This window comes from Theropithecus gelada, chromosome 4 (assembly GCF_003255815.1).
Source record: "Theropithecus gelada isolate Dixy chromosome 4, Tgel_1.0, whole genome shotgun sequence".
NCBI classification, from domain to species: Eukaryota; Metazoa; Chordata; class Mammalia; order Primates; family Cercopithecidae; genus Theropithecus; species Theropithecus gelada.
This window is the reverse complement of record NC_037671.1, coordinates 162,797,837-162,825,005: the sequence shown is the minus strand read 5'-3', so window position 1 is coordinate 162,825,005 and position 27,169 is coordinate 162,797,837. Positions and strand designations below refer to the sequence as shown.

Sequence of the window (27,169 nt, the reverse complement as noted above, 5' to 3'; positions counted from 1 at the left end):
ATAGCTTGCAATCAGCCACAATGACAATATTTATACCACGGAAATTGGTAATCAATGCTTTTCTCTTTTCTTCAGGAAGTTGTTAACTTTTTTTTTTCCCCGAGATAGAGTCTCTGTTACCCAGGCTGGAGTGCAGTGGCATGATCTCAGCTCACTGCAACCTCCACCTCCCGGGTTCCAGCAATTCTTCTGCCTCAGCCTCCCGAGTAGCTAAGATTACAGGCACCTGCCACCATGCCTGGCTAATTTTTTTATTTTTAGTAGAGACTGGTTTTCATCATATTGGCCAGGCTGGTCTCGAACTCCTGACCTGAGGTGATCCACCTGTCTCTGCCTCCCAAAGTGCTGGGATTACAGGTGTGAGCCACCGAACCCAGCCTGATGGTTAAACTTTCTCCATCTGTCCACTGAAGAGAAGAGAGATTACCGAAGGCTGAGGAAGGAACAGGAGGTGACGGAGTGGAGATAAGCAAAAGTTTGCATGAGCAGGGGAGAAGAGAGATCGGGTAAGGAAAAGCAGGGAGACACAGGTCAGCGGGAACTAGAACTCAGGTTGCCTGATGTTCTGCTCACGGCTTGTTCTGCATCGTGCACTGCTAGGAGGGAAACCGTGTCTTCTTAATGACAGACACCAAATGAAGTCAGTTACTCTGTGTGTGTATGCAGGGGTGCATGTGTACACACATCTGTGCACAGGTACACCCTTGTGTAGGGGAGGTTGAAAGAGAGACAGTGGAGTGGCTACAAGTAGGGCCTAGTCCATCTTATAGAACCACCTCTCACAGCAGTAGATGGAGAAATGAAACCCTTGGGACGATACTATGACCATTTATTGTGAAATCAGCTGTTTGAATCATTGACCCTTTAAACGATCAGCCTTCAAGTGAACTGTTTTCCTGCAGAGTGTCTTTAGCTGTTTTAGAAACACAACTAAACCAAAATGCCTGTAAGTTGTGTTAAAGTAGTCTTGTTAGGAAAGAATGCTACTGCTTTGTTTACTAGGACAGTTTGTACAGAATTAATGTTTACATTGACAGTTTTGTTTTTTGTTGTTGTTGTTGTTGTTTTAGACAGGGTCTCACTCTATTGCCCAGGTTGGAGTGTAGTGGTGAAATCTCAGCTCACTGCAACCTTAACCTCCTGGGGTCAAGCGACCCTCCCACCTCAGCCTCCCAAGTAGTATACACCACCATGCCTGGCTAGTTTTTGTGTTTTTTGTAGAGATGGGGTTTTGCCATGTTGCCCAGGCTGGTCTCAAACTTCTGGGCTCAAGTAATCTATCTGCCTAATCCTCTCAAAGTACTGGGACTACAGGCATGAGTCACCATGTCCGCTGTCAGTCCCATTATTTATGGAAAGACTTAATATTTTAAAAATGATTTTAACCTGAAACTGGTATTAGCATGTTGAATTTCCTCAAGGCAGAATTTTAAGTCTTTTTATCCATGGGTCTTTATCTTGCTTTAGAGGAACCCCAGAATAAAGGAGAGCTACCTTTTACACACACACAATTGCCCTGAAGCAAGGACCTCCAGCAGTTTGTAGGATCTAACTCACTCTAAAAGAAGGGAACTGTGTAACTTCAAAAGTCATATTAACTTGTATAAAATAACTGGCTCTACCATAAAAAAAAAAAGCGATGCTTTTATTTGGTATTCCAATGATATTTTTGCATTGTAAGTTATCACTGAATTGACAAATGATGGTAACAAAAACATGACAATATATTGTGTTACAGAGCACTGAACTGATTTGCCAGCAGTTTGCAATTTGGCTAAAGGTATTACCCTCCTTAGATTTGCATTTCTAAAAGTCTCCATAATTTAGAATGCTGAATTACAGGCTAGTTATGTTCACTGGTAAAGTCATTATCTGAAAAGAAAAATAAAACACCTTAAAAAATACAGCCATTCCCGCCGGGCGCGGTGGCTCACGCCTGTAATCCCAGCACTTTGGGAGGCCGAGGCGAGCGGATCACAAGGTCAGGAGATCGAGACCATCTTGGCTAACACGGTGAAACCCCGTCTCCACTAAAAATACAAAAAATTAGCCGGGCGCGGTGGCGGGCGCCTGTAGTCCCAGCTACTCGGGAGGCTGAGGCAGGAGAATGGCGTGAATCCGGGAGGCGGAGCTTGCAGTGAGCCGAGATTGCGCCACTGCACTCCAGCCTGGGTGACAGAGCGAGACTCCGTCTCAAAGAAAAAAAAAATACAGCCATTCCCAAACCCATGCCTTCACCCAAGGTGGCCACTTAATCTGGAAAGTAGTCCCCTTCCTTTGTGTCTTGTGCAAGACTAAAGTCCCACCTCCCTAGAGAAGCTTTCTACTGCCTTCTGTGGCTCACTCTGGTTTCACAGGTGTTTATGTCCCAAAAATAGGAGTGTTGTCCAACAGCGAGAGTTGTCTGTGTGCAATGAAGTGTCAAGTAATGAACTATGAAGTCCTGGTCCTTTTTACAATACAATGGTATCAGTGACTTGTATGAGTATATATGGAAGACATGTCCACAAAATAAGCAGCAGCAATAAGGAGCAAATGTCCCAAAGGAACAAAGATTGATGGAGATCTGGCAGGCCAGCATCATGGTCATTCTAATGATGACATATGACAGGGATAAAAACAATTTTATCATAAGAAAAGCACTAATCTACAATATGAACTACACAAGTAATCACATCCGCGAGGTTTTAGTTAAGCACAAGTTTACTATGATGGATATCTGTGTAGACCAACCAAAAAAAAAGTGCATACCTGGACTCTATTACTAGAGGTGTCGTATCTGCTCTGAGGGAGACAAAAGGTCTCTTTCTTCACCACTGCTGAAATCACACCCTGAGTGCTAGGTTTAATTCTGGGCACCACATATTATGAGTGAAATTAAAATCTAGGAGTTGTTCAGAGAAGAGCCAAGACATTGACAAAGAAACAGAAAAAGTTAAAATAACAAGAGATGTTCAGCCAGCCAAAGAGAAGAAATGCCGGACATGAGTGATGGGGGAATGAAAGAAGGGTGAGTCTCCACTTAACGACTTACTATTTGTCAATGATTTCAAGGGGAAAAAATCATAGGATATTATGCTGAGATAGAATAAGGATGACAATTTTAACAATAAGACCTTCTAAAAGGAAGAGTGCTCAGAGACCCTGTGAGTTATTTTGAGTCTAGACAGATTCTCATGTTCATTTGACAAGCGTTTCTCGGAATTTGATTATGTTCCAGGCACTCGGTGCTGTGCACACAGTGGTGAGAGGTAACATATGACACTTTTGTCAACATCGAATTTACATTGCAGTGGGAGTGGATAAAAATTATTCAGAATAAATATATAATTAAAATTGTGAGAAAAGTTTGGAAGGAAAGACATACAGGACTTTGAGGATGTGTAACAGGAACTTAATCTACTTGGGGGCTTTCTGTGGAAGTGACATTTTGCTGAGGTCAAGGGGTCAGTAGGTGTTCATCAGGTCAGAGGAGCAGGACTGGGTGGGTGAGGTGGAAGAATCCTGGGTTGACGTTTACTGTGTCTTCATAGTCACAGTTAATTTACATAGGATACTCTCGGTTTTCTGGATCATGGCTATGGTTCTAACTCAGGCTACGCTATTGTTAGGGACTCTCAGTGGTCCACAGCTATCACATGATCTCATCAATGTTCAATGTGACAAAATAAGGCCCGGCATCTTTGCCAAATGGTTGACAGTGGAAGTATTTGCCACATCCTGAGGAGACTCAGTCACTCCATATCCACTGGAGGGTACTTCATCCATGGACTCAACTGGACAGCCACAAGAGAACCATGTCAAAGGCCTAAAGGTCCTACAGAGATGCCCAGAACAGTGGCAGGGGGATCGTGTCACTGCAGCTTGGGAGATGACTAGGAGCAGTTTGGGTGTTTACAAGGACCAAAAGAAGGGAAGAAAGAAGGAGACATTTGCATACATACATAAACTCTTACGAGTGCTTACTGTGATGAATAGCACTGTCTCTGCTGTCCGGCTGCCTAGGTTGAAGCCTGGCTTTGCCACTCCGTGACTGCATGGTCTTGGGCAAGTCACTTATTTGTGCCTCAATCCCTTGTGTAAATGAAGGAGATGCTGGTACGTACCTCATAAGGTGGATGTGAAATACCCACTGGGACATAGTAAACTCCAGCAGATGTTTGTTAGCTGCTATTAGTATTATTACTATTACTTTCTACCAATTTTTATTTTTGAAATTATATATTTATGTATTTTTGTTGGTAACAGATAACCCCAAGTTAGAAAAATAAAACCTTTTTCTTTATGGTGATAGTTTCATGGGTATGTACTTATCTTCAAATTTGTCAAGTTGTATATATTAAATATATACACTTTTTTGTATGTCAGTCAAGCCTCAATTTAAAAAAAGCTTTCTTTAGGTACAATTTACATTTTCACCAAGTGCTCAGTGCTCAGGCGTAATCCCTACATTGTCCAACAGGGGGAACTATCCAACTGCCTACTGTTTTCTATGAGCCATCATTTTATGAATATGACTAGGATGAATGATTGCATTGTCTAAAATAACTTAGTCACTTACAGTTGGTATTCACCTATAGAATTTGCCCTTTAGAAACATGGAAATTCCCCTCTTTCAATCTTCTAAAGTGGAAAACCTGTATGAAAAATCATCATCATCAATCCTTACCATATACAGGCACTATCTTGAGCACTTTAGATATATTTGCTCTTTTAACACTCATTAAAACACTGAAGTTAGCACTGTCTGTCTTACAGATGAGGAAACGGGGGCACAAAAAACTGAAGTAACCTGCCCAGTGTCACACAGCGAATATGAGAAAGCATTTAAACCTGAACCATCCGATTGCACAGTCCACACCACATGCTGGGTAAGTTATTGTTGGAAACCCACTAGGGTCGATGTGGTCTCTTCCAGAAATTGTGAAGAGCTAATCTCGTGTTCACCTCAGCATTGATGAGCTCTTTTTCTCAAGCCCATCGGAAATGGTTTCATTGAATAACAGAAATTATATATATCAAGTCCAAAATTATTCAGAGATATTAAGACGCCTGCGAAACTCTCATTTTGTCTGAAGCCACTTTGCTTCTGGTCAGTATTTGACTTATAAGAAAATTTTTTCTCACAAATATACATAGCTAATTAAACAAATATCTTCATTACTTTTGAAAACCCTGAGAATATAAATATCACAATTTTCTTCACACAACTTCCACGATACAAAGTTAATTTTTGGCAGAACACCCTCTTGTGTTCTTTGAAAGTGAAAATATTTACCTGTAATAAAAATATAGGATGTGGTTTATGTAAAACTTGAATTATGTAAAATGAAGGCTTGGGAAATTATTTCATGTGTTTTCAGATACTTTATCCCTGCTTTTATTTATCCTCAAGAATTGTCAGAAAATGGCATAAGTCAAAATAGTATTCTGTTTCTATTGAGAATATCAAATTGGAATACAATTTTAAATATTTTTTAAGTAGTTCCCACTTTTATATTAAATTAACAGAAAACGTAGGGGATTCAGAAGAAATCTTTGGAGGTACATGACCCCCATAAGATGTTTCAGTGATTTTCCCAAGGCCACCGAGATGCCTGACACTGAGAACTCCGTTGTCCTCAGCGGCACACCTGGCTGCCACCCCACCCTCCCTGCCACACCTGAAGAGTCAGGACGTTGACGGGAGCTAGCCCAGGACACCGAGGGGGGGATTCTAAATGCAAGTTGCATGCTGATGTATGATTTTTATTTGGAAAAACCTCAAAATAGTAAATGAAGATTAGAAAGAGTGCAGTTTAAACAGGTAGAGATTCGTGATAGGAAGTGGACTGCAGCAGAGGCGACATGAAATTATCTGGGGAAGCCAGATGAAGCCTTTCCGAAAGGAAGCGAGCATTTGTTAAATTACATGTTCATTCATCAAATTCACTGAGCTTCCCTTGAGATCCAGACACAGTGCTGGACACTAGGGATACACAGATAAATTCAGCATAGCCTCCGCTTTCCAAAAGCTGGCAATCCAGCAGGAAAGAACAGCATGCAAAGAGGTAAGAGTACCCGGGGAGCCAAGGTCCAAGGTGCAAAGGTGGAGCCTAGGAGAAAGGGATCACCTGTGTCAGCAGGGGTCAGGGACGGGCTCCTGGGTTTGGGACGGGCTTCTGGGTTTGGGTGCACGCGTCCAAAGGAGTGCAGCCTTTATCCACAGGTGCAATTAGAACACCCATCTCACACTGCTGAAAACTCAAATATGGCATTGCTGACCACCGCGCCACGACGCGACATCAGGGGTCAGATATTAGGCTGGCGCTGTGCAGATAAACAGGTGTATATGTTGGTGCGCCAGGAAGACAAAACACGCGCCTGGAGAGGACCAGGCGAGCGGGACTGGAGGCTCGGGGGACGCGTGGGACCCTCGGGCCGCCTTCCGCCGCCGCCCGGTGTCACCCCAGCCCCGCCTGTTTACCAGCGGCCCCGCCCGCCCCGGCCGGGCCGGCAGGTCGGGGCGGGCGCGCTCTGAGTCACCGGAATCTAGGTGGGGCCGCCCGGAGCGGCGTCCTCGGGAGCCGCCTCCCTGCGGCCTCTTCACTTTTGTGGCGGCGCTCGCGCTCTCAGGCCACTCTCCGCTGCCGCCCGTCCCGCGCGCTCCTCCGCCCGCTCCACTCCGCCCGCTCCACTCCGCTCGGCCCCGCGCCGTCCGTCAACATGATCCGCTGCGGCCTGGCCTGCGAGCGCTGCCGCTGGATCCTGCCCCTGCTCCTACTCAGCGCCATCGCCTTCGACATCATCGCGCTGGCCGGCCGCGGCTGGTTGCAGTCGAGCGACCACATCCAGACGTCCTCGCTGTGGTGGAAATGTTCCCAAGAGGGTGGCGGCAGCGGGTCCTACGAGGAGGGCTGTCAGAGCCTCATGGAGTACGGTGAGTGCCAGCCCGCCGCCGCCGCCGCCTCCAGGAAGCCCTCGGGGCTGCGGCCTGCAAAAGCCGCAGCGCGTGGTGGGCCCTCACAGGGTCAGGGGGAGCCGGTGCCTTTCAGAATGCCTGTTTAGGGCGAGCTGGGGCTCATGCATCCGACCTGAACCAAATGCAGCAGCGGTAGCTTTGGGTGGCTAACACCAAGCTCAGAAACAGGAAAAAAAAAAAAAAAGGAAAAGAAAGAAATGGCCCTAGTTCAAACTGTATAGTTTTTTTTTTTCCTGGGTTTTATCAGTTACGTACGAAAGATTATTTCAAGCATTGCAAGTTTAGATGAGTAAATCTAATGAACAAAGTTTCTTGGAGACCTGAAATTTCTCTTCCTCCTGTTTCTTCTTATGATTAAAATATAAATATTGAAATAACGTGCCTCCCCTAATATCAGTGGATTCGTTCAACTTGATATAGCTGAAAAAAACGTTCCCATTAAAAAAAAACCCCTTCAGGCAGTTTTAGCAGTTAACGATTTCAATAGCTACTTCAGTCTTTTTTTACCGGTCTGGCTAGTTCTTGTTAGCTCTTGTTCTAGGGAGTGTCCTTTGGCTTAAGCATGGCATTGCTGTTTAGAAAACTTAATTATTTTAATCTGATTTGAAATCTAAAAAGCAAACACATTCCCTACACCCGCGAAGTGAAGCAGAGTTGGCAAATGTAATGTACCTGGGGTGTGCCATTTTCCCAGCATGGAGGAAGCTCCCTGCTTGCCTTGCTGATAGTCAGGATTGGAGCGTGGTGCTTGTTTGAAATGGCATTTTCTTTCACAGTGGGAAGCCCCCTCTCCTTGCCTAGGGGTGGACGGGAATCACAGCTGGGGTCTACTGTGATTAGCAATGTGTGTGGGAGAGATGGGGGGCTGTGAGAGCCTAATAAAACCTTAAAGCCAAATGGGCTTTACCTACTGGGTTTAATAGTTTTAAACAGAGAAAGCAATCTACCCTGCCTGTTTTCAATTCTTACTATTATCATTTACTTGATTCTTTCTTTGAAGTGGCCCAGGGCTTCCAACCCAATCCTGTTTATTTGTGTTTCTGGGGTACTATATCAGCAGCCTAGTGCCCTTTCTTTTGTGTAATCTTTTGGACGTCCTCATGATGAACTTCCCCCACAGAAGCAAGCATGGTCCCCATTAGCCGGGTAATAAAATGTAAACACTGCAGAAAATTCCAGCTTTCCTTGCAGTTTGTGTGTTTTCTTCTCTGAAAACCCATACAAACACTGCGCCAGTTCAGGTCTGTATCATCTCCAGTCTTTTAGGTTTTTAAAGGGAATTCATTGTTTTTTGAAATAATGTACCTCTATCTTCTAGTGAAAATGCATCTGAACTCAGTCTTGTAGGGGACCTAACAGATCTGCGTTTGTGTTTTTAAACATACTTTGATAATTATACCCTACTCCAAAGACTAATGCAGACCCAAAGTATACGCAGTAATCCTCCACATATAAAGTGAGGTTAGTGTGCCTTCGACTGGGGGGGCGGATATTGGCAGAACTATGATCAGTGCTACTGCCGGGACATGATTTCACCTGCAAAGCTCTGGCTGTGACCACAGCCCTGTTGTGAAACATGCACAATGCCATTTTTATTTTTCTTGGCTTGCAGGATGAGCTCACCTTTTTAGGGTGTGGCTGTTCCACCTTAGACTGATACATTGCTTTGTATATGGAAGGCAGTAAGCAGGTCTTTTTTTCTTAGTTTGGTTGAATTTTTAATTACAAGTCTAAATGTTAATTTTTTTCATTGTAAAGAAAACACTAACCAGTGTATAGTTTATAATTCAGTTTGACATAGAAATTGGTCCTTAGAAAAGCTCGATTTTCTAAGTGGGTCTTGAAAAATCTCTTTATAATGCAGCATGACTGATTTTCGTAAATGGTAGTAGCTTTAACAACTCAATTTAATTATTCCTGCTACCTTTGCAAAGGTAATTAAGTGCCAGTAATGCATTACACACACACACACACACACACACACACACACACACACGGCTCTTGCTGAAGATCTAGAATCAAATCATGAATCTGGGATCTGCTGTCATGAGGTGATTGTGGGAAGAAGACAGCAGATACGGAGCTACCCCTGGCTGTTTTAGTCAAAGATGAGTTTAAGTGTTTGTTATACTTCTGTGCTCATCGCCACATGCACATTGGCTAGTTTGGCCTCACAATTGTAGAAGCTGTGTATAACGACACTGTAAGGTGATTATCTAGGAGTCTATGAACTCTAGATTTTCAGATAGCCTCAGTAAGGCCTTACTGAAAACCATATATTTACATGAGCTTGTACTTTATCTAAAATGAAGTAAGCAGTTTACACACACTCCCACATATGCACAAACACACAGTATCTTGTGCAACAAGGAATAAGGTTGATGGCTCTGATTAAAATGAGATCTCCATATAGAGAACTGAGTGTGTACATCCACTTTGAAAAACTTCATATGTACTAGGCAATAAATATTTTGATTTACCGTTGTAACTATTAAGAAAGTCTTTTTATTACGAACTGTTTCAGCACCTCTCTTATTAGATGATGTTCATAACAGTATATTCATTTTGGTAGTAAAGACACAGGTTATTCCTGGCAAATATTGACAATAATCCTAATGAGTATGGATGTTTTTATAAAGATAAATCCTTAGAACTATATAAAAAGCAGAATGTTATATTTTTCACTGTTACTGACAGTTTAAGAATTTCAGATGACCAAATCACCTCATTTTCCCTTATGAATGAGCCAAATTATTTGCTGAATACTTTCTTTGACATGATAGTACCAGCTAAATTAACACCCAGCTTAAAACATTATTTGATTTTTTTAAAAATCATGATTTATATTTGTCAAAACAGGAAAAGAAAATCTATGGATTAATGATTGAAATCATTCAAATTTCACGTATAAATAAAATGTGAAATTTAAATGTATGTTCACTCACACTAGTTTTGCACCGCTGGCACCTTCTTTTCCAGTTTTTAAGAAAGAATACATCAGGAGGATATTTTCGGCCTCAGCTGTGTAGATTTCAAATCGCAGGCAAGCTCCAGCTTGTTCAAGTGGAGAATAATGGCGATAAGTTTGTGCACCAGAGTGAAACAGGGAGTCAGTGAGGATTGACGAGTATTTGCCTTGAATCCAAACTGGGAAGTACAAAGCCTCCGTTGTTGTTGTTGTTGTTGTTTTTTAACCAAAGCCACCCTTTGCATACTGCAAACGCATCGATATTTTGTTTGTTTTTAACATGAAATCACTGTTGGACAAGTCAAAGAATCAGTATTACATGAAATAGTTTTAGGTCAGTTAGCCCTGTGGCTCTCAAATGCACAATAAATAAGAAAAGTAAGTACAAGTCAATAGTTTACATTAGTCTAAATTCCTCTTAAAGCAGGGGTCCCCAACCCTGAGACCACAGACCGTTACTTCCACTGATTCTACATTATGGTGAGTTGTGTAATTATTTCATTATATATAATACAGTGTAATAATACTAGAAATAAAGTGTATAATAAAGGTAATACCCTTGAATCATCCCAAAACCACACCCCAACCCCAGTCTGTGGAAAAATTTTCTTCCATAAAACTGGTCCCTGGTGCCAAAAAGGTTGGAGACTGCGATTGAAAGGACTTCATTTTGAGATCATGCCCTTGTGGTTTTTTCAGTGGGAACTGGGTAGTGAAAGGTATTAAACTGTTCCTGGCTGGGTGCGGTGGCTCACGCCTGTAATCCTAGCACTCAGGGAGGCCGAGGCGGGCAGCTCACTTAAGGTCAGGAGTTAGAAACCAGCCTGGCCAACATGGTGAAACCCTGTCTCTACTAGAAATACAAAAAATGAGCCGGGCGTGGTGGCGGGCACCTGTAGTCCAGCTACTCAGGAGGCTGAGGCAGGAGAATGGCATGAACCTGGGAGGCGGAGTTTGGAGTGAGCCGAGTTTGCGCCACTGCACTCCAGCCTGGGGCACAGAGTGAGACTCCGTCTCAAAAAAAAAAAATACAAAAAAAATTCAAAAAAATCAGCCGGGCATGGTGGCGGGCGCCTGTAATTCCAGCTACTCGGGAGGCTGAGGCAGGAGAATTGCTTGAACCCGAGAGGCGGAGGCTGCAGTAAGCCCAGATCATGCCACTACACTCCAGCCTCGGCAACAGAGCGAGACTCTGTCTCAAAAACAAAACAAAACAAAAAACTGTTCCTAATTTATGAAATTAGGCATTAGCAGACAGATTACTCTTTGCATGAGCATGTATGCATTCAAGTCCTTACACAGCAAAAAATAAAAAGTTGGCTACTCTATTGATTTAATAATTTTTAAAAGTACGTATGATTTATAAAATCTAGAATGTTTAGGACCCAGTAATCTAGTCCAGGCCATTCATTCCACATGTGCCTCTCTCAGCAGTAGCCACCGTAGACAGCCTCAGTTTTTCTCAGTGTCCCCTAACTTGTGTTTGTCCTGTAAAGGGATGCAGACTACTGGGATGTTATAATTAGAAGGGAATTAAAGTACACCAGATTCGAGCTTTCACCAAAGCCCGCACCCATCCTTAGCACCCGTGACTAAGCTTCGTCCCTTATTCAACAACTTAGTTCTGTTCCCTGGATGATAGTTTGTTTCCAAGTACTTCTCTTAAACTGACAGAGCTGTGTAATTCCTACTTTCCAGTCTTCTTTCATTGACAGATGTTCAAATATTTGAGGGTAGATCCCAGGTTCACTGCTAGTTATCTTGTCTTTAGATTGACTTTTCCTGTTTTCACCCCATCCTGTATAGAATGACTTCTCCTCTTGTTGATTAGATAAATCGTCTGAAAGAAGGTTATTAAGGGTTAAAGTAACAGAGAGCAATGGAGTAGTCAGGTTCATGAGACCATGCAGAGCATGTAAAGAATCTCACACCAGCTGTGGAATGCTCTCCCATGTATTCTCCCTGCCATCTCTCTGTTGAGCCATTTAACTGCCTTCCTGAACTTCTGCAGAATGGTGTCTATTTATGTATTTTTTGGGGGGCCTATTATGAGTTGTCCTCTAGGGTTTTGCTGCTCAAAGTGTCACAAACCAGTGCAGCAGAATTATCTGGGTGGTTGTTGGACGTCCAGTGTCTTGTGCTGGCCTAGGAATCGGAATCTGCATTTTAACTATCCCGGAGGAGGTAAGCACTTTTAAGTTTCAGAAGCACTGGCCAAATCACTGCAGATTACCTCCTCATTGAATATGCAAAACTATATTTTTGAATACATCATTCTCCCATGCTTACATTTAGTTGTAGGCAGGATCTTTTTTATTTCTTGAACTGTGGTTTTATCCAGTTTTCAGTTCCGCCTATGTTTGGCTTAAAGAGCGTTATAGAAACAGTGTGAAGAATCTGACAAAATCTTGGATGATACAGAATCTTTAATATTATTGACAGATGAATCCTGTATTCTGGAAAGGGACTGGACTCTGGTTGGGTGCCACATTAGTGTCATAAAATACAGAATCTTTGGTATTATTGACAGATGAATCCTGTATTCTGGAAAGAGACTGGACTCTGGCTGGGTGCCACATTAGTGTCATAAGGACATCAAGTAAGAGGGTAGGCCACGTTTAAAACGACTGAAGAATGCAGCAGATTCATGAAGAGGAGGACTACCTTTAGGGGGAAAATTAGTGATCGTCTCCAAAGTATTACCAACAATTTAAAAAATATTAATGACGTTCTTCTTGTCTCAAAATAAAAGTTTATTTTATTTTCTCAAGCTTCAGTTTATCATTTCTAGCTTGACCTTTTTTTTGAGACAGAGTCTCCCTCTATTGCTCAGGCTGGAGTGCAGTGGCACGATCTCGGCTCACTGCAACCTCCGCCTCCCAGGTGCAAGCGATTCTCATGCCTCAGCCTCCTGAGTAGCTGGGACTACAGACACACCCAGTTAATTTTTGTATTTTTAGTAGAGATGGGGGGTCTCACCATGTTGGCCAGGCTGGTCTCGAACTCCCGACCTCACGTGACCTGTCTCAGCCCTCTAAAGTGCTGGGCTTACAGGCATGAGCTACCACGGCTGGCCTATTTCTAGCTCGACATTTAAGGTATTTATTTATTTTTACTTTTTTGCTCTTATTAGTTGATCTTACTAGCCTTGTAACATTTTGGGTTTTTTTGTATGTAATTTCTGGAAAACAATATAGCATGCTTTCTCATACAAAAAACTTAAAAACCCTTCCTAGGAAAAACTCAGTTTTGTTGGTGACGTTAAAACACGTTGGTTTCCATGTTCTTGATTTGATGTTGAATCTTTGCAAGGGCTAGGAAACTTTGATAAGCTATTGTTCATCTAATGAATATCACTTAAATTTTAATGCTGTTGGTTTCTTTGATTACATGAACTTTTCCAAGTGGCACTTAGAAAATAAAGTTAGGACACCAAATTGCTCTTCCCTTAAGAAAATAAAACAAACAAACAAAACTTTCCTACACAGAAATGCAGCATCTATTTACCTGGAGTACTGAATGCTTTTGTGGTCTTAATCCAAAGCATGACAGTTGACAATGAGAATCCTTTCTACTCTCTCCCATACACTTACACACACACACACACACACACAAATTTGGTATATAAAATAGTAATGAAAGACAAACTTATGTTCATATTAGATAAAGATGGACAGTCTCTCTTTGAAAAACTGAGGACCATCTATTGAATCATGAAAGATGTAGCTTTAGGACAAGTTCTAAAAATTGATGTTTTCCAGTGGGGTTGGTAAATAGGATAGAATTTAGACCATGATATAATATAAAAATATAAACAGCTCCTAAAGGGTTTGGTCAGTTTGTAGATAGTAGGCTCATTCTGGGTAACTAAGTGAGACCATAGCTACCTAGGGCGTAAAGTGATTAACTTTTCAAAATGTAGGTCATGGAGAATACCCAGGTTCTAAGTGTCTGCATCTGAAAAGCCTCTTCTCAGACAGAACGGTGGGCTGGAAGGACCCTGCTCAGACCTGGTATGGTCTAAATGGTCATTGACATGAGAAGGCAGATTACTTTACTTGAAGACGTCTGTTATTCATCAGTCAGGATCTTTAGAACTGTGCCAAGATTTCTGTCTTAAATGATAGTTAAGTGATTCAATGTGGGTGTTTCCGTGATGCAAGGAGCAGGTTTTACACGTTCTATTTCCAAGGCAGTCTTTCTCAAGACAAAATGTTGTTTAATTTTCCATTTTGATTTTCTTTAGACTCAGCACTTTAAATAAGCAAGACATTAACTGAATTGTTTTAAGATAGCATGGGAAAAGTTCTTAAAATATTCCTATATTTACATTCACGTCTTGGCTTTAGGTTAGGTGAATTGGCTTGCCATTTCTTTGGTTTAATTCCTTCCAAGCACTGGAAACTAAGCATAAATTATACTTCAGCTATAATGTTAGAGGAAGTATAATAGTAATAATCTTTTTATGTTAATTTTCCTCAAATAAGTAAAATTGTTAATATTACTCTTTACAGAAATATCATACATAATTTATTTGGCTAGATTTTTCAAACCTTTATCTGTGATTGTAAAAGTTTAGTTATTGAAATACGTTCCTTGTTAGGAGGTTTTGCCTGTTTTTATTGAAAATTCTGCCATGCAATGATTTTTATTATGTTTGCATTATTTCACATGCATATATAGATATGTTTCCTTTCATTGCAGTTTCAAACTTGTGAACTCATAAAATTAAAATAATGTTTTTGCTTATTTGATTTAACTATTGGGCTTCATTGAACTTAATGATTACCAGTGGCCATTTAAAAAAATCTAAAGAAATGAAACTATAATTGACAGTGGGTCACATACTTAAAGTTATACGAACCTTTTTGATAGTGCTGCATCTGTTTTAATAAGGACTTTAATCATCTAAGTTGTTCTCAAACTTTATGGATATAAGAAACACTAATAAAATGCAGATTCTTGGGTACTACCACTCAAGCTCTGATTCCGTAGGTCTGGAGGGAGGCACAGGAATGAGTATCATTTTAAGGAGCACTACTGCTTATTTTGCCTTTGTGGTCTATGGGCTGTACTTAGAGAGGTCTGATTAATTAATATTCTTTCCAAAGCATGGTCCCTCTTCTCTTAAAAGTTATCTTGAAGAATGAGGCAAAAGTGAGAAAAGAGGCTTACTAAGTTTAACATTTGGGCTTTATTCCTTTCTATTTTAAAATAAAATGTTCCCATTTTAACCTTATCTCTCAAATCTCTCAGTGGTCTGACAGGAAGAGCTAGAAGATTTGGAGGAAAGTAATAAAAATTGTCCATATAAAACTAGGCCAAATCAGGTACAGTCTCAGCCCCATCCTGACCTAATTTGTGTGAAAACAGTGTTTCTAGGACAGAAAAATGTTTTATCTCCTTAATAATCTATTGTGCCCCAGTCATTCATGAATCTAGAGGAAGACCTGGAAGGTGCATGGGAGTTGGAGAAGGGCATGTGGAGCCTTAGCTCAGGTTTGTCTCTAACAGATGAAGAGAGAAAAATGCATCAGATGACTGAGGAACAATCTTTATGGGATGGTGCAGAAGCTCGCAAATGTAGAAGAAAATAAAGACATGAGGTACTGGAGAAAAGTCACAGGGACACAGGAGGAATGTTTGGAGTAGTGAGGGCTGGGGAGTTAGTCACTGATACTACAGGAGTGTGCTTCCTCGCCATCATCTTGGAACAAGCGTTTGTAGCCGTGGTTAACAGATGCAGAGACTGAAGTATGGCCAACGGGGCAGAGGCAGGGTCCAAATGAGGTCCAGCAGCTCCAACACCCTTGCTCTTTCTGCCAGCCTCCATCTTCATTTCACCTTGACCAGTCAATCGACGTAGAATTAAAGGAGGACAAATACTGTCAGCTGTGCTGTGTTACAGAGTAAGAGTAATGTCAAGGCGGAGGACATGTGACTCATGACTCTCCTTTTCAAATACAGTGAAGGCTAATAGGTTAAGAGTGCACAATCTTCCACCAGCAAATGAACGCATAGACTAAAGTGGTATATTCATACCACAGAATATTAATCAGCCATTGAAAAGAATGAAGTATTGATTGATGCTATAACGTGACGAACTGCATCATACCACACTCAGTGAAAGAAGCCAGTCACAAAAGGCCACGTAGTATATGATATTCCATTTATATGAAAGGTCCCAAATCGGCAAATGTATAGACACAGAAAGTAGATTTGTGGTTGCGAGAAGCTGGAGGAAGAGGGGATGGAGGGTGACTGCTAATGGGCACGGGGTTTCTTTCTGGGGCGATGAAAATATTCTGGATTGTTAGTAGAGATGGTTGCATAATGCTGTGAATACAGTAAAAACCACTGGATTATACACTTTAAAAGGGCGAACTTTATAGTGTGTAAATTATTTTTTAAAAGTCATGTTTTAGATTCAAACAGGCTGAAATCAAACTGTCTAAACCATTTACTAGCTGTGTGGCTATGGTCAGGCTATTTGAACTCTAAGTATATCCTTCATTTCTAAAATAGAAACAATAGCAGTGTGCACTTTAAGAAGTTATTATGAGATTTACACTACTCAGGTAACGGGGGCACTAAAATCTCCACCATCATACAATTCATCCCTGTAACCGAAAACCACTTGTACCCCAAAAACTACTGAAATTAAAATATATATATAAATAAAAATAAAACGGAAAAAAAAGTTGTTGTGAGGATTCAGTAAGCTCATGCATGTTCTGAATGTTATTAGGTGTTACCACTAGAGGCAAGGTTGTGTGTAAAGAGGTTTTAACAATGAGGGTGGGTTGAACAATAGGCGTTGTTGACTAGAATCATTCGTGTGATAGCATGGATCTCTGTATTTCCTCAGTGCAGAATAGAATGACTCAGGGCTGGAGGTGCCCATGTAGGTCTTCAAACCTAGAACTTGATTGCCATCAAATCCTGATTCTTTTTTGGGGCAAAGATAAATAATTAAAATCTATTGTAAGATACATTTTGAATACTTAAGAAATTAAAATTTAGGCAGAAATTTAGGAAAGTGGTTTGCTCCCAAGCTTGTTATAAGATCTTGTTATAAGCTAGTTATAAGCTTGTTATAAGATCAGAGCTACTTCTCCACGCTTAAATTGTTTTATTTAACACCTCTGCCTAGTCATAAATATATTTTTTCATGATTATTTTTGTATGGAACCAAACATTAATATGAAACAAAGATCCCTTAAAGATATTCAAAAACATTTCCTGGAGTTTATAATCTGGATTATTCAGTACCAAAAATGTTGTTTATTATGATCATGTTGTGTTAGAACTTGGGTGAACCTTATACCCATTATGTGGCAAACTTATCACATGAGAAACAGATTAATGAAGTTTGATTTTAATTTCAGAGATGTAAACTTTTGCCAAAAACTGAGGGGGAAAAGACATTTCTGAGTCTCAGTATATTAACGTCCTACATATGAATTGCCTGTTCTTCCCTTAAAATATGGAGATGCTTAAGTATTGTCAAAAGAAAAACTGTCCTTCCATCCAAATACAACTGGTAGGGGAAAAAAGCCAAAAACTATATTGATACTACAATAAGAAATTTTTAAACTTGGTATGTCTGTCTTGTTAATTGCTGTTTCTTTTTTTCTTGCAGCATGGGGTAGAGCAGCGGCTGCCATGCTCTTCTGTGGCTTCATCATCCTGGTGATCTGTTTCATCCTCTCCTTCTTCGCCCTCTGTGGACCCCAGATGCTTGTCTTCCTAAGAGTGATTGGAGGTCTCCTTGCCTTGGCTGGTAAGATTGTGTGTCAGCAATTCTTCATTTATGCCTTCAGTGGGCATCAGCTTAGTAACGGTCAATTCCACAAAGAAGACCCATGACTGTTACAGTGTCTAGTCTGTTCTTGGAAAATGTATCACTAGGGTAGAAGTAACAGAGGAGAGAAGTGTTTTAAGATCTGCGTCCCTTTCCTCCTGTGGCTCATGCAGTGTTCTGTACTCCCCATCCAAGTGACAAGGGTTGTCACTCTACATGCCCCTCTCTCTCTTAAGGGGCCCTATCCACTGACTCCTCTACCCAAGAAACTAGGCTATGTCAGCCTTGGAAAAGCAGTGCTCTCCATTGTGGCCCCCAGCCCAGGCCTGCTGTGAGCCCCCTGCTGAGGGGACCTGAACGCCCCTGAACTATTTCCCTTGTTGAAAGAGTCTCGTGATCTTATGATGTGGGTCATGAAATGGTGCTCTGCCGTGGGAGGGAAGACCCTGGGAGGGGCCGGAACGGGAATCTGCAGCATAGTGCCTGTGTGGGGAGATAGTGGTCCAGACATGGGTGATGTGAGGAAATTTAGTTATTCACGTATGCAGGGCCCAGCGTGAACACTTACTGATGGAGTACAAGAACTAGGATTTTAGGAGAAGAATTATTGGAAATTGTAGTCAGGTATGTGGCACTAAGGAAATCTGTCAAGGGCAGGACCCTAGCCACAGAGTTAGATTCAGAAGTAAAACTGGACTTCCCGAGCAGGGAAGAAAGAGAAGGTGTTGATAGCGGCAAAGCGAGGCCACAGGTCATTTCTTACCAGTTTAGGCTTACGGGACCAAAGCAGACATTCAAGCTACAGACCCGAGGTACAAATACAAAGTGAGCAGATGGTCTTGGAAACAGGTCGGAAGCCTTATGACTCGAAGGGGTCTGTATGATCATGCATGAACCAGGAGGAAGGCCATTTTGTGCTGGTTCCCTGAGCTTAGGAGAGTTAAGTTCATAGAGCTGTGGGCAGCACAGGTGAGGTAGGAGGAGTGCCTCAGAAAACCGGCTGGTCCATACACAGCCCTGCTCTCTTCACGGCACATCTGACAGTTTCTCTTCATTAAAAATAAACTTCTTGATCTTCATATTTTCAAAGTTTGCTTTTTGAATATTATTTTAAAATCAGAAGTGACTTGGAATCACAAAACATATAAAGAACCTGGTTGGTGTCCACTTTCATTTCTACTTGGTTATTTTTATAGTTCAAATTTATGAGACCCTAGCAAGGAAACACACTTGATGTATCTTCCTTTCACATGTCTTAGAAAACTCCATAGATGCCAGTTTAAATCACCATTAGAAATAACACACTAAGACCAGGCGTGGTGGCTCATGCCTATAATCCCAGCACTTTGGGAAGCCGAGGCAGGCAGATTACTTGAGGTCAGGAGTTCGAGACCAGCCTGGCCAACATGGTGAAACCCCATCTCTACTAAAAATACAAAAATTAGCTGGGCTTGGTGGTGCACACCTATAATCCCAGCTACATGGGAGGCTGAGGCAGGAGAATCACTTGAACCTGAGAGGTGGAGGTTGCAGTGAGCCGAGATGCATCGCTGCACTCCAGCCTGGGTGACAGAGTGAGACTCCATCTCAAATAAATAAATAAATAAATAACACACTAAGACATTAATGTTAGTTGAAAAAATCCTAGTAAATACTATATGACCCAGCATTCCGCTCCTAAGTATATATCCAAAAGAATTAAAAACAAGAACTTGAAGATACTTGTAACCCATGTTCATAGCAACACTATTCACAACAGCCCAAAGGTGGAAACAACCAGTGTCCATCAGCAGATGCACGGACAAACAGAGTGTGTGTATACATACAGTGGAATATTACTTAGCCATAAAAAGGAATGAAATTTTGATATATGCTATAACATGATGGACCTTGAAAACATGCCAAGCGAAATAAGCCAGGCACAGACTGAGAACAAATATATTATTTCATTTACATGAGCTACCTGGAATAGGCAAATTTACAGAGACAGGGAGCAGAATAAAAGTTACTCCCTGCGGGGAGGGAAGAATGGGGAGTTATTTTTAAAGAGATACTGAGTTTATGTATGGATGAAAAAGTTTTGGGAATAGACAGTGGTAATGGTTACACAACGTTGTGAATTTATTTAATGCCACTAAATTGTACCCTTATAGTGAACAGTTGAAAGTGCAAATGATAAATGTTACGTATATTTTACCACAATAAAAAAAAAATCCTAGTAACACTCTTATCCATTGCTTTCTTGTAGCATTAAAACAAAAAGATCTAGCAGTGGGCATCCACAGTGACAGGGTAGCAGAGTTACTGTTGTAAAGAAAATTAGTTCAGTGAGCTTCAACAGATTTATAGCTTAACAGTTGGCTTAACTTAGAATTTTCATTTTGTAATTTAATACTCATCCTTTCCTTTAAAGAGTATGAAAAATAGAACAGAAAATGTATTTAGAAGAATAAAAACCCTAGAAATCTCAACACACTTTTAGTGGTAATGTTGAATAAGGCCTATTTGACTTTTAAGGTATGTTTCATAGAAACAGTTGTTTTAAATTTTATATATATTCTTACATTAAACATCAGAAAAATTGAACACTGATACAATTTAAATTAGGCAGAAATTAATCCAAACTATTATAAGGACTTTGTATATGATGAGCCAGAATTGATAAATAGCAATATTTAATATTTATTACCAAGAAAATTAGAAGTCAACGTAGAAAAGCATTGCTTTTGTATCTTACACAGTATGTGGTAGCAAATGACAAACTTAAATAGTAAGAGTTTGCTATTTAAAGTATACCAGAAGTAGGCCGGGCGCGGTGGCTCAAGCCTGTAATCCCAGCACTTTGGGAGGCCGAGGCGGGCGGATCACGAGGTCAGGAGATCGAGACCATCCTGGCTAACATGGTGAAACCCCGTCTCTACTAAAAATACAAAAAAAAAAAAAAACTAGCCGGGCGTGGTGGCGGGCGCCTGTAGTCCCAGCTACTCGGAGGCTGAGGCAGGAGAATGGCCTGAACCTGGGAGGCGGAGCTTGCAGTGAGCCGAGATCGCGCCACTGCACTCCAGCCTGGGTGACACAGCGCGAGACTCCGTCTCAAAAAAAAAAAATAAATAAAAAAAAAAATAAAGTATACCAGAAGTAGATAAATATTTAAGATTTGCCCTAAGATTGTCCTTTGTAAATTACAAGAGGAATGTTTTAGTTTAGTTAAGAATTAGAGGCAACAAATGAAGATACAGAAACATCTATAGCCTTTCTAGCAGTGGAAAAAAAAATGAAGAAGAAAAAGAAAACTACTTCAAGGTACATCTGTGGAGCTGTAGAAAAGAATTAAGATGGTAGAAAAATGGTGGTGAGGACTATAGATTTCCTGATACCTTCCTGGCGGGCACAGCTACTTGGTCCCTCCTTGTGGAGAGTAGTGTCTTACGGTGAAAGAGCTAAAATCAGACCCTTTGACATGGCAATGTACATATAAATATTAAGTTAAAATGATGCAGAACACACATGTATATACTCATTGTAGCTTTATAAAATCATGCATGTTCATTGAAAAAGACCACGGAAGTAGACTCGATAATGAACATTATGTTCATTATCGTTTGAAATTTATAATTTGTTTGAAATTACTTAAATACTATTACAATGGTTAATAATTGTAATAATGTGACTATTATCCCAGAGAGTTTAGAAATCTTCATGTGTTTCTTTCCACATCCTCACTCACACCTCCCTAAGCACTGTGATCATTTGCTGCTTTTATTTTTCCTGTCCCCACCGCACCTCCCGATGCCCTTCCCCCTGCCCTCCCTCCACGTCTGTTTCCTCTTCAGATTCCCACGTCCTCTGCAGGCTTCTCTGCGGATTCTCCCCTTGATCATTCTCAATATCAGTTCATTGTTTCATTTAGTCATTTACTTATTGAATGAATATTCCAGTGATTTGTTATTGAATATCAATGTTGAGTCATGTGTGCATGGCTGTGTGTATATATGTGCATGCCTGTGTGTATATATACATATATATGTATATGTATGTAATTTTTGCTAACACTGAACATATGAAGTATGTGTTTGGTATAGGAAACACAAAGATGAAAAAAATAGGTTGTTCTTTACTGTGCTGCTTTGTATTGTATGCCAGTTTTGTACTTTTTTGTTATAGTATATATAATGCTTATGTAATATAGAATGGCTCTCCAATTATTTTTGTGTGTGTGTGTTTTTCACATATTTGGCATATGTGTGTGATACTGCTCAGTGCCAGGCATCTCTTACACACAGTAGTCAAGAATCTTTTTTGGCCTCTGCCTAACCAGATTCCTCCTGCCTCCAGGTAGATTTTATACTTATTTCGAGGCAGAAACTTGGTGGAAGGAGTTAATCTGTCGTTACTGTGTATTTATTCCTTCATGCATGTATGCATTCATACCCTGGGATTTTTTTCTTCCCTTTAGCTGTGTTCCAGATCATCTCCCTGGTAATTTACCCCGTGAAGTACACCCAGACCTTCGCCCTTCATGCCAACCCTGCTGTCACTTACATCTATAACTGGGCCTACGGCTTTGGGTGGGCAGCCACGATTATCCTGATTGGCTGTGCCTTCTTCTTCTGCTGCCTCCCCAACTACGAAGATGACCTTCTGGGTAATGCCAAGCCCAGGTACTTCTACACATCTGCCTAACTTGAGAATGAGTATGGGAGAAAGTCGCCGCTGCTGAGATGGACTCCAGAAGAAGAAACTCTTCTGTTTCTCCAGGCGACTTTGAACCCATTTTTTGGCAGTGTTCATATGATTAAACTAGTCAAAAATGCTAAAATAATTTGGGTGAAAATATTTTTTAAGTAGTGTTATAGTTTCATGTTTATCTTTTAATATGTTTTGTGAAAGTTGTGTCTTTTCACTAATTACCTATACTATGCCAATATTTCCTTATATCTATCTGTAGCATTTATAGTACAATTAGAAGAGAATATGAATATGAAACTTAACACTTTATAAGGTAAAAATGCGGTTTCCAAGACTTAATAATCTGATCAAGTTCTTGTTATTTCCAAATAGAATGCACTGGGTCTGTTAAGGGCTAAGGATAAGAGGAAGATAATGTTACAAATTATTAATGACCAAATATTCTAAAATAAACACACAAAAAGTTTATTTTTAAGCCTTCAGACTATTTAAGGAAAGCAAAATCATTTCCTAAATGCATATCGTTTGTGAGAATTTCTCATTAATATCCTGAATCATTCCTTTTTGCTAAGGCTTCATGTTGACTCGGTATGTCATCTAGGAAGGTACTGTTTCGTGGTCCAAACCTGTTGCCATAGTTAGTAAGGCTTTACTTTAAGTGTGAAATATTTAGACGAAATTTTCTCTTTAAAGTTCTTTATAGGGTTAGGATATGGGAAAATGCTATATTAATAAATCTGTAGTGTTTTGTGTTTATATGTTCAGAACCAGAGTAGACTGGATTGAAAGATGGACTGGGTCTAATTTATCATGACTGATAGATCTGGTTAAGTTGTGTAGTAAAGCATCAGGAGGGTCATTCCTGTCACAAAAGTGCCACTAAAACAGCCTCAGGAGAATAAATGACTCGCTTTTCTAAATCTCAGGTTTATCTGGGCTCTATCATATAGACAGGCTTCTGATAGTTTGCAACTGTAAGCAGAAACCTACATATAGTTAAAATCCTGGTCTTTCTTGGTAAACAGATGTCAAATGTCTGATGTAAAACATGCCACAGGAGAATTCGGGGATTTGAGTTTCTCTGAATAGCATATATATGATGCATCAAATGGGTTACTATTTTTTTTTACCATTTCTACTTACATAATGAAAACCAATTCATTTTAAATATCAGATTATTATTTTGTAAGTTGTGGAAAAAGCCAATTGTAGTTTTCATTATGAAGTTTTCCCAATAAACCAGGTATTCTAAACTTGTTTCCAGTTTGTAGTTTTTCCGTTTTTCAAATCTGGGTAAGGGAATTTAAAAAACAATGGGTAATAAGAACATGGTCTATAATGAAAAGTGGTTTTTGTTGTTTGTTTGAAGTTTTAAAGGCCTTGCTCATTTTAGGTGTCCAAAACCAATTTTTGAGTGGAGATGAATGAATTCTAGTCATCTACTCCCTGAACTTTTTCCTCAATGAACAATACCCTAGACACACATTAAACAATTTCTCTACAGTCCTACCAACCAGAGGAAAATGGACTAAGAGATTTCTGGCAGGTTCAGACACCGGGGGACGTTTGTGGAGTGTAGCTGAAGCCCCCTCCTTGTGCTGGGGTCCCCTTCCATTCAGGTGGTGGGGTAGCAGTCTCGATTTATTTTCCCCTTGCCCACCTTCCCATTTTATCATTTGTTACTCCTTTTCCCACCATAGGTTATAGGTTACTTCCGCTATGGTGTATGTCATTGTGAGGATGGGTGCAGAGAGGCTGGGTGGGAGAATGGAAATATTTCTCCCTAGGGCTACTGTTGGCCAGCTAGTCCTTGGCAGTGAATTTTTCTATGCTTTTCAAAATGCAAGATGAATGTTAGAGAAATGTAATCTGGGTGGTTATACCAAAATTGAAAAGAAAAATCCACCAACTATGCCGTGACGGGTGGAGAATTTGAAGTGGTCATTAAAAATGTTAAAAATCCCATCATTTAAAATAATACCACAGCTCCTTCAAGAAGATAATGGATATCTAGAGATAAAGAAATGTGGTCTCCTGTTATACATGAAAATTACTCCATTTATAAGCTTCTTTAACCATGAACTTGTCTTTGCATTATTTCCCATCCAACCTCCTTCTTCCCCTCCTCAATCACACAACACCTTAACGGTGCACATTTAGGAAAAATGCAACCTCCTGGGACCAACGAGCCTGATATAATAGAACCAGGTCAACCTCAAGTATTTATGACAAAGATACTAAGTCTGATACTTTACAAAAATGTTTTGCTTCCTTCAGCCTTGTTCTAGTATAGAGATCTGCCATTCCTTATTGGTCCAGATTCACCAAGACAGATACCTTTATGTCATGAACAGAAGGGAAGTTCCAGAGGATTCTGGAGAGTAATGAAGAATTGGGCTGAGAAACACCTGAAGGCTAACAGTGCATTGCATGAGATTTCCCACGGTAAAGCTGAGGTGCTTTTTGGTTCGGTAATTAAATATTGAGTTCCCACCCTTTAAATAAGCAGTTCTAGGTTCCTAAGCAATTATTTCACTCTGTAAGTAGCCAGACATGCTAAGTGCCACTTACTGCTGAATGTAACAAAGAAGTAATATGTCAAGGTCTTTCCATGTTCACACAGGTAGCTGTGGGGTGTAATAACTTAGCTTCAAAACCATAGACTGCAGAACTGATAATCAAGTTCCATAGCCTTTCCTTTTTTAAGGAAATGAAAACAATGGAAAATATAGTCATCCTAAATTAATTCGGTTTAATTTTTTTTCTGTAAACTCCCCCTGAAAGACATTCCTATTAATACAGTAAATGTGAACACTGACTTGTTTTTCTAAGCATATCTGAAAGGGAATATTTGAGTCTCATCCCCAACTTTGGTCCTTGCTATCTGTGCAGGCTTGGGCAGGTCATCTTCCTGCTGGTCTCAATATCCTCACCTGTAAAATGATTGTAAGTGATCCCCTTTCCTTCAAGATTCTCTGATTGATAGAATTTTTTCTTTAATTAAAAAATTTTAAATATTCCTTGAGTTGGAAACACTGATCAATAAGTGGATTGCTTAGGGAAGTTGGAACGAATGGATTCAGTCCTAACTTCCTCTTTTATATTCCCTCTTCTTTTCCTCACTCTTCCTGCAACACTTATTTTTACAGTTGAGTTTTAAAAATAAGTGTATAATATATAAAATAATTTCTGTAGTGTGGTTTCAAGTTTAAAAATTTCTGCAGACGGGCTGGGCTTGCAACCCCCTCAGTCGATGGTCAGAGCCCTTTGCTTTTTGAGACCATTTTTGGGTGAGCTTGGCTTGCCTGGATACAGCGTGCAGTGCATTCTTCCTGAATTTTGCAATTCTGGTATCTGAGTGTATTTTCTAGGTGTGGCAGTGCTGAGTATAATCCACCTAGGGTGTGGAAAAAGCCAAGAAAGGGAAATTAAAAGAGGTTCCTATCCAGTCATATTAATGATCTTCCACTTGTACTATCCAGTGCTTTGTTGTTAACCTCAGAAACATACTTTGTTAGCTGCAAAAATAAACAAAGGGAAACTCAGAAGTGTGTGAGCCTGTGTGTGTGTGTGTATTTAGAGATAGTTCTCTGGTGAAGAAATGGAATCCTGCTGGTTTAAATGGCACAAGCTTGTCTTCGTGATAATGAGTCATCATATAATCATAATAGATGGTTGTATAAGGGGGTGACCCAGCCAGTTTTTCCAGTGCAAAGACTCAAGGTAATTAACCTGCTATTATCAACTGCTTTTGATTAAGTTACTTTCAAGAGGAAATACTTAGATTTGAAACATAAACTCTGAATTTCATAAATAAAAGCAAATTGCCAAGTGAGACTTTGAAAGCAAGTTCCACGAGGATGCCCTGTTTCCCTATTCTATCCTTTCTATACTGGCTAGTCAGTAGATACTCGAGTTGAAATGCTTCAGTGAAAATTTGCATTTCCAAATGCCAGCCCACCCAATTTCTAAAGTCAAGCAACACCTCAATGCTTAATCCTTTCTCAATGAAAAAACAACAACACTAAAGAAAAACTGACTTCAGTGGAACACTGTGAGAAATGGACACAAAAGACACTGGCGTCTGCATGATTGATTTCATGTTGATAGAATTATCATTGGAATAATACCCTCTTCTGAAGATGTGTATGTGATAAGAAGTGAGACACATCACCACTGGAGACATCAACCTGATTACATGAATTCCTGGCAGATCCCAAACAGAGACAACCGCCTTTGTCTCAGAACAGTACATTAGCTATGCAGGACACCTAGGGGCCCTCACTCTGGAGTGATCTTCCTAACAGAGCTTCTGTAATTTAGGGAGAGGCGACCCTTCCTCTGGGCTGACACAGCCTCCTCCCACCAAGAGCACCCTGGGCTGGGTGCCCTTGTGCAAAAGGGCAAGGCTGCACAACCCTACCAGGTAGCACTGGCTATGGGATTAGGGCATCCAGACACCATGGTGGAACAGTCTGCAATCCAAAGACAAACCCCAAGAGGGATGAAAATTACTGCCAGGACTGTTTAAAGAAGTCAGGCAAGTCTTGTTCCTCTTCCCTCACTCCATATATCCCCATATTTACCTCCCAAATTGTCTTTTATTGGGCTCAGAAACACAGAGGCATCTTTTTCCATCAGCGTCAGGGATTTAAGTAAAAGGGTGAATAGACCTCTCCCTGCATTCTCCAGTTTATGACTTTGAAGGCTAAATTCAACATTCAGAAACATCACAAACATCTAAGTC

General features: G+C 40.5%; 1 protein-coding gene across 1 annotated transcript; it reads left to right on the top strand.

Annotated features, from left to right (window-relative positions):
* The first annotated feature begins 6,520 nt into the window (after positions 1 to 6,520).
* PERP (PERP, TP53 apoptosis effector) lies at positions 6,521 to 23,681 on the top strand. Its single transcript, XM_025381603.1, has 3 exons — positions 6,521 to 6,919; positions 17,572 to 17,712; positions 22,190 to 23,681. The coding sequence occupies exons 1-3, from the start codon at positions 6,706 to 6,708 to the stop codon at positions 22,414 to 22,416; spliced, it is 582 nt and encodes a 193-aa protein (XP_025237388.1). The 5' UTR covers positions 6,521 to 6,705; the 3' UTR covers positions 22,417 to 23,681.
* The last annotated feature ends 3,488 nt before the right edge of the window (positions 23,682 to 27,169 follow it).

Excerpts from the sequence above, each read along its gene's own strand:
- PERP (XM_025381603.1), top strand. The coding sequence starts at position 6,706 with ATGATCCGCTGCGGCCTGGCCTGCGAGCGCTGCCGCTGGATCCTGCCC. Across the intron at positions 6,920-17,571 it reads TCAGAGCCTCATGGAGTACG|CATGGGGTAGAGCAGCGGCT; the intron begins GTGAGTGCCAGC and ends TTTTTCTTGCAG. Across the intron at positions 17,713-22,189 it reads AGGTCTCCTTGCCTTGGCTG|CTGTGTTCCAGATCATCTCC; the intron begins GTAAGATTGTGT and ends TCTTCCCTTTAG.